The sequence below is a fragment of the Rhincodon typus genome, unplaced genomic scaffold (assembly GCF_021869965.1).
Source record: "Rhincodon typus isolate 14 unplaced genomic scaffold, sRhiTyp1.1 hic_rhity00002532, whole genome shotgun sequence".
In the NCBI taxonomy this organism is placed as follows: domain Eukaryota; kingdom Metazoa; phylum Chordata; class Chondrichthyes; order Orectolobiformes; family Rhincodontidae; genus Rhincodon; species Rhincodon typus.
In genome coordinates this window covers 13722-25000 of record NW_025968170.1, presented here as the reverse complement: position 1 = coordinate 25000, position 11279 = coordinate 13722, and the positions used below count along the sequence as shown (strand labels likewise).

Below are 11279 nucleotides of genomic sequence, written 5' to 3'. Positions count from 1 at the left end.
ACATTTCATTTCATTTCTATATTGTTCCCCTCCCTCTTTAATCACTTTTGTGGGAAGCCAACTCCATTAAGGCTGCAAGATTGCAGATTGCAATGATAACACATCACGAAATGGAATTTATCAGAGCAATACTGTATATTAGTTATTGCTCATTTTATTTTCAATATTTCATAAATTTACAAGCATCAATGTCCCTATATGTACACCATTTTAATGAGCTCTCCACTTAGTTTCGTGTTTTTTCCTTAATCTTTCTATTATACACCAGGGTTGAACAGTTGCCAATATCATTCTTTCAGCAACAGTGTTCCTTTTTTAAGGTCAATGCTTACCCAAAATAACCTTGGTTAATTTTTTCTCTCTCAAATGATAAACTTTGAACCAGAATACTTTTAATCTGATGTAGGTAAACTCACCTTCACATATGAAATGATTTATTAGCTCCAATCCAGTTGGACAAGCACATTCATAACCTAAAGACAGGTCCCAGCAATAATGTGAACAATGTCCATTTGCCTCCAAACACTCATTCCGATCTGTCAACCAAAAAAAATTAACATAAATGAAGGAACACTGAACTTTATACCTGTAAATTATGTAAAGTTGATAATGCAATCCCATGGATCTGTTTTTGATGGGGGATGCAAAGAAATCAGACATTTTTGCTATGTTACTTTATTGTATTTACACTCTGAATATGCTGTATCAGTCCAAGTGATGTGCACAGATTAGAATCAGTCGAGGACAGTTCTTTCACCTCCAGCCTCAAGTCCATCAATCTCCCCTATTTGCAATCAGATACAGTCATGAAGGGCTGAAGTCCTGCTAAAGCCCAATATTCTCCTCACCTCTGGGTATTATATCTTCCATCTGTAGCACTGCACTTTGCCAAAACCCTAGGTTCAATACCAGATCACCTGAACTACCATCCCAGTGTAATTGTAGGCAACCTAACCACAGGAACTCCTGAACATCAACACAGTGCCTCTTCCAAATCTCCTTTTTGCCCTGCCCTCTGTACCCAGCATCACTCAGCCACTATACACTCACAAGCTCAATGTGCAAAGAGGAACTTGAAATTAGGACAGCAAAGAGAATAACAAAAGATAAAATAAAGAAAAATTAAGTTATTTTACACGTGCATTAAGAGTAAAAAGGATAATTAAGAAAAGAGTAGGGCCCATTAAGGACCACAATGGTAATTTGTGCATGGAGATGGAGGAAGTAGGTAGGGTTCTAACATAATACATTGAGTCAGTATTCACTATTGAGAGGGGCAATGTGGGTATAGAAATCAGGGGGAGGCAGGGACAAATCAAGAAGAGTGGTTTTGTTAAGGGAAGGTCATGTTTGACCAATGTGACTGAACTTTTCGAAGAGGTAACCAGGTGTGTAGATGACGGCAATGCATTTGACACAGTCTATTCGGACTTCAGCAAGGCTTCTGGAAAGCTGGCAAATGGGAGACTGATAGCAAAGGTGACAGCCCATGCGATCCAGTGAAACATGACTAATTGGTTCCAATCTAGTGGGCAAGAAGCAGAGGGTGTTGGCAGAACGGTGCTTTTGTGACTGAAAGCTTGGTGTCCAGTGTGGTTCTGCAGGGATCAGTGGTGGGGCCCTTACTGTTTGCAGTATATATATAAACAATTTAGACTTGAATTTAGGAGAGTGGATCGATAGGTTTGTGGATGTTACAAAAATTGGTCAGGTGGTAAATAGTGAGAATAGCCTTAGATTATGGAAAGATATAGACAGGCTTGTCATATGGACTGTTCAGTGGCAAATGGAATTCAATCTGGAAAGCGAGTGATGCACTTGGGCAAGACAAACAAAGCATAGGAATTCATGATAAACAGTAGAACCCTGGGAAGCATCAAGGAAGCACTAAGGATCAGAGGAATCTTGGCATGCATGTACACTGGTCCCTTAAGGTAGCAGGACAGGTGGATAGAATGGTTAAAAAGACATATGGGATACTTGCCTTTATTAGAAGGGGCATAGAGTTTAAGAGCAGAGAGGTGATGCTGGATTTGTATAAAACATTGGTTAGACCAGAGCTAGTACTCATTACGTACAGTTCTGGAATCCACGTTATATGATGAATATGCTTGCACTCAAGAGGTGCAGAGGAGATTTTTCAGGATGTTGCCTGCGTTGGAGAGTTTCAGTTATGAACAGAGATTGGGCAGACTGGGGGTGTTTTCATTGCAGCAGAGAAGACCAAAGGGGGAGATGATTAAGATGTATAACCTTAGGAAAGGCGTAGACAGGAAGGAACTTTGCCCTTTAGTGGAGGGATCAATGACAAGGGAGCATATATTTAAGAGAAAGCGTTGGAGATTTAGAAAGAATAGAGTCATATAGCACGGAAACAGACCCTTTGGGCCAACTTGTCCATGCAACCAGATTTCCTAAATGGAACTAGTCCCATTTGTCTGCATTTGGGCCACATCCACCTAAACCTTTCCCATCCATGTACCTGAGCAAATGTCTCTTAAATGTTGTCATTGTACTTGTCTCTACCACTTCCTCTGGACCACCTTGTTGGAACGACCTTGTTCCATATATGTATCACCCTCTGTGTGAAAATGTTGCCCCTCAGGTCCCTTTTAAATCTTTCCTCCTCATCTTACACCTATGCCCTTTAGTTTCCGACTCCCCTACCCTGGAGAAAAGACCTTGGCTATTCACCTTATCTATACCCCTCATGATTTTATAAACCTCTATAAAGGTCACCCCTCAGCTTCCTACGCTCAAGTGAACTAAGTCCCAGCCTATCCAGCCACTCCATAAAACTCAAACCCTCCAGTCTCTGTAATATCCTTCAGAATCATTTTTGCACCTTTTCCAGTTTAATAACACCCTTCCAACGGCAGCGCAACCAGAATTGCACGAAGTGCTCCAAATGTCGCCTTTCCAATGTCCTGTACAGTCGTAACATGACATCCCAACTCCTGTACTCAATGCTCTGACCAATGAAGGCAAGTGTGCCAAAAGCCTTCTTTGTCTATCTGTGGCACAATCTTTAAGAAACTATGTACCTGCACCCCTAGATCTGTTTGACAACACTCCCCAGAGCCCTACCATTAACTGTGTAGGTCCTTGCCCTTCTTTGGCGTACCAAAATGCAATACCTCGCACTTATCTAAATTAAATTCCACCTGCTACTCCTTGGTCTAATGGCTCAACTGATCAAGATCCTTTTTATTCTTAGATAACCTTCTTCACTGTCTACTGTACCACAAAATTTGGTGTCATCCACAAACTTACTAACTATGCTCCATATATTCTCATCCAAATCATTTATATAAATCATTTATACAAACAATAGCAGACCGATACCTGCGTAGCACCGCTAGTCACAGGCCTCCAGTCCAACAAACAACCCTCCCCCACCACCCTTTGGCTCCTCTCATCAAGTCTATGTCAACCAGTCTACCATGTGGAAGGTTGTCAAAGGTTTTGCTTTGCTAAAGTCCATATAGACAACGTCTATCATTCTGCCCTCATCTATCTTATTGATCACACCACAGAAAGACCAAGTTTGTGAGACATGATTTCTTATGCACAAAGCAATGCTGACTATCCCTGAATAGTCCTTGCGCGTCCAAATGCATGTCAATCCTGTCTCTCAGAATCCCCTCCAACAATTTACCCATCACTGACTTCAGACTCACTGGTCTATAGTTCCCAGGCTTTTGTTTTCTAAAATGAAACAGGACATATGTCAGCATCGCCCCAGGAACACATTGATAAAAAGAACCACAGTGGATGTGTGCACAAAGGTCCTGAAAAAATAAATCATAGTCATGATTACTGGCCATTCTCTAGTGGATGATGGCATCACTGACAGAAACATAGAAATATTGAAAACAGAAGAAGGAAGAGTAGGCCATTCATCGCAGCTTTTCCAGTCTCAGAATCCCCTCTAACAACTCAACCACCAGTGGGATTAGGCTCATCAATCTGTCGTTCCCTGACTTTTCCTTGCAGCCATCCTTAAATAATGGCACAACATTAGCCACCCTCCAGACTTCTGGCACCCCACCCCTAGCCATTGATGACAAATATCTCCGCTAGGGGCACTGTAATTTCTTCCCAGCTTCCCACAATGTCCTAGGATACACTTGATCAGGTCTTAGGAGTTTATCAACCTTTGGGCATTTTAAGACCTCTAGCACCTCCTCCTCTGTGATGTGTATTCTTTGCAAGACATCCCTATTTATTTCCCTGAGATCCCGAGCTTCCATTCTTTCCCCACAGTAAAATACAGACACAAAGTATTCATTTAGGATCTCATCCATCTCCTGTGGTTCCATTCACAGATGGCTTAGTTGATCTATAGATCATAAGACATAGGAGCAGAAGTTAGGCCATTCAGCCCATCGAGTCTGCTCTGCCATTCAATCATGGCTGATAAATTTCTCAACCCCATTCTCCCGCTTTCTCCCCATAACCCTTAATCCCCTTGATGATCAAGAACCTATCTATCTCAGTCTTAAATATACTCAACCTGACCTCCACAGCATTCTGTGGGAGTGAATTCCATAGATTCACCACTCTCTGGCTAAAGAAGTTTCTCCTTATCTCTGTTCTAAAAGGTCTTCTCTTAACTCTAAGGCTGTACCCTCAGGTCCTAGAATCTCTTGCCAATGGAAACATCTTCCCAACATCCACTCTGCCCAGACCATTCAGTATTCTGTAAATTTCAATTAGATCCCCCCTCATCCTTCTAAACTCCATTCAGCATAGACCCAGAGTCCTCAAACGTTCCTCATATATTAAGCTTTTCATTCCTGGGACCATTCCAGTGAACCTCCTCTGAACGCGCTCCTTTCATCTCCCTCCCCTACATCTTTCCTGAGACAGAGCCAAAAACTGCACACAACACTCCAAATGTGGCCTGACCAGAGCCTTATAGAGCCTCAGAAGTATATCCCTACTTTTATATTCAAGTCCTCTCAAAATAAATGCCAAAATTGCCTCCCTAACTACTGACTCAACCTGCAAGTTTACCTTAGAGAATCCTGGACTAGAACTCCCAAGTCTCTTTGCACTTCAGACCTGTGAATTTTCTCCCCATTTAGAAAATAGTCTATGCTTCTGTTCTTCTTTCCAAAGTACACGACCTCACATTTACCCATGTTGTACTCCACCTGCCACTTCTTTGCCCACACTCCTAACCTGTCGAAATCCTTCTGCAGCCTCCCCGCATCCTCAATACTACCTGTCCCTCCACCTATCTTTGTATTGTCGGCAAACTTAGCCAGAATGCCCTCAGTTCCTTCATCTAGATCATTAAGGTGCAAGTGAAAAGTTGTGGTCCCACCATTGACCCTTGTGGAACACTACTTGTCACTGGCTGCCATCCTGAGAAAGAACCTTTTAACCCCAGTCTCTGCTTTCTGCCAGACAGCCAATCTTCTATCCATGCCAGTACCACAGCCAAGCTTCTGTCCATGCTAGTACCTTTAAGGGGACCTATTCTCTTCCTAGTTACTCTTTTGCCGTTAATATACTTGTAGAATCTCTTTGGATTCTCCTTTTACCCTATCTGACAAAGCTGTCTCATGTCCCCTTTTTGCCCTCCTGATTGCCCTCAAGTATCCTCCTACATCCCCCAATATTCCTCAAGGGACTCACTTGATCCCAGCTGTCTATACCTGACACATGCCTCCTCCTTTTACCTTGACCAGAACCTCAATATCTCTAGTAATCCAGCATTCCCTACTCTTCCCAGCCTTGCTCTTTATACCAACAGGAACATGCTGTCCCTGAAGTCTTGTTATTCCGCTTTTGAAAGCTTCCCACTTGACGGACGTCCCTTTACCTGCAAACAGCACCCCCAATCAACTTTTGAAATTTCCTAATACCATCAAAATTGGTCTAGTCCCAATTTAGAAGGGCAGCATGGTCGCTCAGTAGTTAGCACTGCTGCCTCACAGCCCCAGGGACCCAGATTCAATTCCACCCTCGGGCGACTGTCTATGTGGAGTCTGCACGTTCTCCCCATGTCTGTGTGGGTTTCCTCCGGGTACTCCCGTTTCCACCCACACTCCAAAGATGTGCAGGTTAGGTAGATTGGCTGTGCTAAATTGCTCATAGTGTTCAGGGATGTGTAGCTTAGGTGGGTTATAAGGGGATGGGTCTGGGTGGGATGCTGTAAAGGTCGGTGTGGACTTGTTGGGCCGAAGGGCCTGTTCCACACAGTAGGGATTCTATGTCTGTGTCTGTGTCTGTGTCTTAACTTGTGGGCCAGGCCTATCCTTTTCCATAACTATTTTAAAACTAATAGATTTATGGTCGGTCACTGGTCCCAAAGTGCTCCCCCACTAACACCTCAGTCACTTTCCATGCCTATTTCCCAACAGGAGTCAAGTTTTGCCCCTTGGGAGGAAAGATTTTTTTTCATCCAAAGGGTGGTTGGAATCTGGAATTCAATGCCTGTTAGGGTGGTAGAAGCAGAAAGCCTCAATGTTGAAGTATTTAGATGTGCACTTGCAACTCTAAGGCATACAAGGCTATGGAACAAGTGCTGGAAAATGGGATTAGAATAGTTGGGAGCTCTTTTTTGACTAGCACAGACTTGACAGGCTGACGGGCCATTTTCTGCGCAGGAGACTTTACGTGTCTAAACTTTACAGGAAATCCAACATCATTCAAGCAGCCCAATACCATCCAAGGCAATGCAGACAACTTGACCAGCACCACACACTTCCTCCAATATACACTCCCTTAAACGATCAACACAGTGACGGCAACTTGCACAAGATGCACTGCAATAAGTCACCAAAACTTCCTCACATCCATATTCCATTAGCCATTTTACTTTAATATATATTCATGACATGTGCAAGCGCAGCCATAAATCTCTGAACTCCGGTTCTCAGCTTTTCAACATTTAAATATTTGGATCTACCATTTCCTTTGGTCCAACATGGAGGACGCCTCACTTGCTTCAGTTGAAATTCATTCACTCTCAAACTAGCAAATATCTCTCTTTATGCTTTCATCTACATTCCACTATACTGCCCATCACTCAGTCATCAGTAAACTTAGATACATATTATCTGAATCATTAATAAACATAATTAATAAATGAAAGCTCAGCACAAAACCTTATAGTTTCCATTAGTTAATTCTGTCCAGTTTCAGTACAGACCCATTATCCATGCTATCTGCCTTTTACCAGCTGAGTAATATCCTAACCAATTTGTCTTTAGTTCAATGAGTTTTCATTGTAACTAAGTCTCATGCATAACCTTATTGATGCCTTCCAGAAGTCCAAATAAACCAAATCTATTCATATTCCCTGGCTGCCACTTTAATAGCTGCTTCTTCAAAAAATTCAGTTTGTTTTACATGACCTACCTGCCACATGTCAATATTTCTCGAGCTCAAATATATCTAATAGCCAAGTTAGTGTGCTTACCTAAAGATTTCAGTAACTTCATAAAAAGAGATTGTAGACTAAGAAATTTATGCACTTGCTGGCTTTGCTCACTCAGCTATCTTAAATGACAGAGTTACATTTGGTTTTTTATAAAGGTAAAGTTGGGTCAAGATGGCGGCAGCGAAGGACGCTACAACTGGAGCTCCTTCATTCCTCCTGTTTATTTCCCATTTTCTCCTCTTTTCTCCCCCCTTTTCCATGTTTTCCCCTGATGTAGAGAAGGCCTCCAGCCCGAGCAGAGTGGGAATGGCCAGCAGGGTGGAGGCCCAGGCAGAGGGGAGTAAATCTGTTGATCTACTGCAGCCCTTTATAGAAAGGCTGTATTGCTTACCTTTTTAACTTTACTTCTTATTTTTTCTAACTTATACTATGAATAACTAAGTAATATAACTTCTTTTCCTTTTTCTCTCTATTTTCTAAGTTCTGTACCTAGATACTTTGTACCAAAGATGGTACCATGTGGGGCGCCATTGTAAAATTTTCACTGCACTCCTGTACTTGAGTACATGTGACAATAAAGGTTATTCTCTTCTATTCTATATGGATCATTTTCAAACTAACTACTGGATCATTGCTTGGGCCTCAATTAAATGTAGTCACATTTACTGATGATGCAAAGATACGAATACAAATTTAATCAGAAAGCAACTTGTGAGAAGGATATAAAGACCAAGCAAAGGATATAGATAAGTTATGAGAGTGGGCAAAAATGTGATAGATGCAATAGAAGTATGAAAATGAGAGGCTATCCACTTTCAAATGAAAATGAGAAAAGCAGAATTTTTAAATAAATAAGAACAGACTGCAGAATGCTGCAGTTTAGAGGAACCTATGACCTTGTACAGGAATCAAAGCTAGCTGGCAGACAAAGCAAACAATTTGGAAGGCAAATAGAATGTTGGCCTTTATATCAAGAGGGGAGTATAAAAGTAAATATGTCTTTCTAAAATACGACATTGGTGAGATTACATATAGAGTAATGAGTACAATTTTGGTCTCTTTACTTAAAGGAGAATATAATTAGATTTGAAGCATTTCAGAGGAATGTTGATTCCTGGGATGAAGGGGTTGCCTTATGAGGAAGGGTTGAGCATATCCTATTGAGCTTACACTCATTAGAGTTAGAAGAATGAGAAACGACCAGACTGAAACATGTAAGACTTTGCAGAAGCTTTAGAGGTGATGAGAGGATGTTTTCCCTTGTGGGGAAATCTAGAACTAGAGGGTTTCACATTTAAGACAAAGATGAGGAGGAATTGCTTCTCTGATGGACTTGGTCTTTTGAACTCTCTTCCCCAGAGAGCTGTGGGCGCTGAGGCATTGGATATATCTAAGATGAATTGGATAGATTTTTGATCAACAAGGGAGTCAAGGGTTGTAGCGGACAGGCAGAAAAGTGGAGTTAAGGTCACAGTCAAACTAACGTGTTCTTACTGAAGACCAGAGCAAGCTCAAGAGGCAAATGATCTGCTTCAGGCTTATGATCGTCCATAGAATGAGATAAGGCTCATGCAGAATATAAACATTGGTAGAGAACAGCTGGGCCAAATGTTTGATTTGCAAATTCCACATTAAAAAATTATAAAGTCCATTTCACGGTTCCACACTTACCACAATTGACTTCATCACTACTGTCACTGCAGTCAGGAAAGTTGTCACAAGCTGACTGAAGCTCTATGCACTGGCCTGAACCACACAGGAACTCCAACTCCCCACAACTTTCAGGTTGCACTGCTCTCTTTTCACAAAGGTCATCAGATTCATCAGTGCCTGACGTACAGTCCTGGTGATCATCACAGAGCTGGTATCTAGAGATACAGACAGTGGAGTTGCTGCAAAGAAACTCATGAGGTCCACATCCTGATACAGAACAGTTTCGCTCATCACTCTGATCATTGCAGTCATCCCTTCCATTACACAGCATCTCTGCAGAAACACAGCGTCCGTTCAGACAGAGGAATTCATTCTCGCTACATCGCACATCACCTGCAAACAATCACAGGGAGTAGTCAAATTCACAAACTATCACAGCAATATAACCACGTACATAATCATATGTTGCTCAGGACATCAGACTGCCTTCCTACCTTCTTTTCAAATCAATTTCCACGCTGTGAAGCATGTCACTCATTTTAGTGTCCTTTCTTCCACTCCCTCCCCATCGTTACCTTATCTGTATCCTTTCTCACCCACATCTCACCTCCCTTTAGCCCACAGTGCGCCACACATACACAGTAACCCCTCTTCCATCAACTGCCTATTCCTTGTTCCCTCACCGCAAATGCAAGATGCATGATTGGGAAACTTTTAGAAAACACAAAAATTGGCTCGGTAGTTGACAGTCAAGAAAACGGCTGTCAACTACAGATGATATTAATGGTCAGTCGTGGGCAGAATAGTGGGAAATAAAATTTAATCCAAAATGCATTGCAAAAGCATGAAAGTAGGACAGGTAAATAACGTGGTAAAGAAGGACAACTCCGGTCCCATCACAGGAAGGACATAATTCTTCTAGAACAATGTACAGAGGAGATTTAGAAGAATGTTACCAGGGCTTGAAAATTGCAGGTGTGAAGAAAGATTGGATAGACTGGGATAGTAGGAATGGCAGATGCTGGAGAATCTGAGATAACAAGGTGTAGAGCTAGATGAACACAGCAGGCCAAGCAGCAGTGGAGCAGGAAAGCTGACATTTCGGGCCTAGATCCTTCTTCTGAAGGGTCTAGGCCCAAAACTTCAGCTTTCCTGCTCCTCTGATGCTGCTCGGCCTGCTGTGTTCATCCAGCTCTACACCTTGTTATCTTGAGTAGACTGGGGTTGTTTTCTTCAAACAGAGGAGGCCAAGTTTAACTTAATTGAGGTGTGCAAGATAATCAGCAGCTGGGATCAAATAACAAGGGGACACAATTTTAGGGTGAAGGGCAGGAGGTTTAGAGGGGATTTGAGGAAAATCGTTTTCATCCAGAGGGTGGTGGGAATCTGGCTTGGGAGGCTAACAGAGGTGAGAAATCTCACAATGTTTAAGAAGTTAATTGATGAGAACTTGAAATGTCATAACATTCAAGGCTGTGGGCCACGTGCTGGAAAGTGGGATCAGTATTGTTGGTCAATGCAGACTCGATGGGGCTGAATGGCTCGAGTGTACAGGAAAGATCTGACTGCCTCATAGCAAGTTCAATTACTAGGTGATCAGATTTAATAAAATGATTTGACGGATAGGAGAAAAACATTTTTATCCAGAGGGTGGTGCATCTGGAATTCACTGCCCAGGGTGGTTGAGATGGAAATTCTCATCTAACTTAAAAGGAACCTGGATCTGCACCGAACCTACATGGCTACAGATCAGGTGGGGCTAGAATGGTTGTCCAGTTTATTCAGCTGGTGCAGACCTAATGGGCTAAATGGTCTCTTTCAGTGGCGTAACTTTTCTAGGACTCTACCACAAAGCAGTTCACTCATAAAACCTACCTCTTCTTCCTTCTCTTTGCCCATGTGCAACATCCCCAAAATATCCTTTAGGGAAGGAAACTGCCATCCTTATCTCAGATAACAAGGTGTAGAGCTGGATGAACACAGCAGGCCAAGCAGCATCAGAGGAGCAGGAAAGCTGACGTTTCGGGCCTAGACCCTTCTTCAGAAATTGGGGAGGGGAAGGGTGTTCTGAAATAAATAGGGAGAGAGGGGGAGGCGGATAGAAGATGGATAAAGGAGAAGATAGGTGGAGAGGAGACAGACAGGTCAAAAAGGCAGGGATGGAGCCAGTAAAGGTGAGTGTGGGTGGGGAGTTAGGGAGGGGATAGGTCAGTCCAGGGAGGACGGACAG

At 42.5% G+C, this 11279-nt stretch overlaps 1 protein-coding gene across 1 annotated transcript in view; it reads right to left on the bottom strand.

Moving 5' to 3' along the window:
• Nucleotides 1–416: 416 nt before the first annotated feature.
• Nucleotides 417–11279, bottom strand: part of LOC109926055 (very low-density lipoprotein receptor-like) — a gene marked incomplete at its 3' end in the record, with an annotated part of 13256 nt that continues 2393 nt past the window's right edge. Inside the window, exons 2-3 of the mRNA XM_048593230.1 lie at nucleotides 9068–9442; nucleotides 417–536 (exon numbers count right to left, since the gene is read on the bottom strand). Of these exons, the coding sequence (XP_048449187.1) occupies nucleotides 417–536; nucleotides 9068–9442 (495 nt within the window). The remainder of the gene's footprint in view (nucleotides 537–9067; nucleotides 9443–11279) is intronic.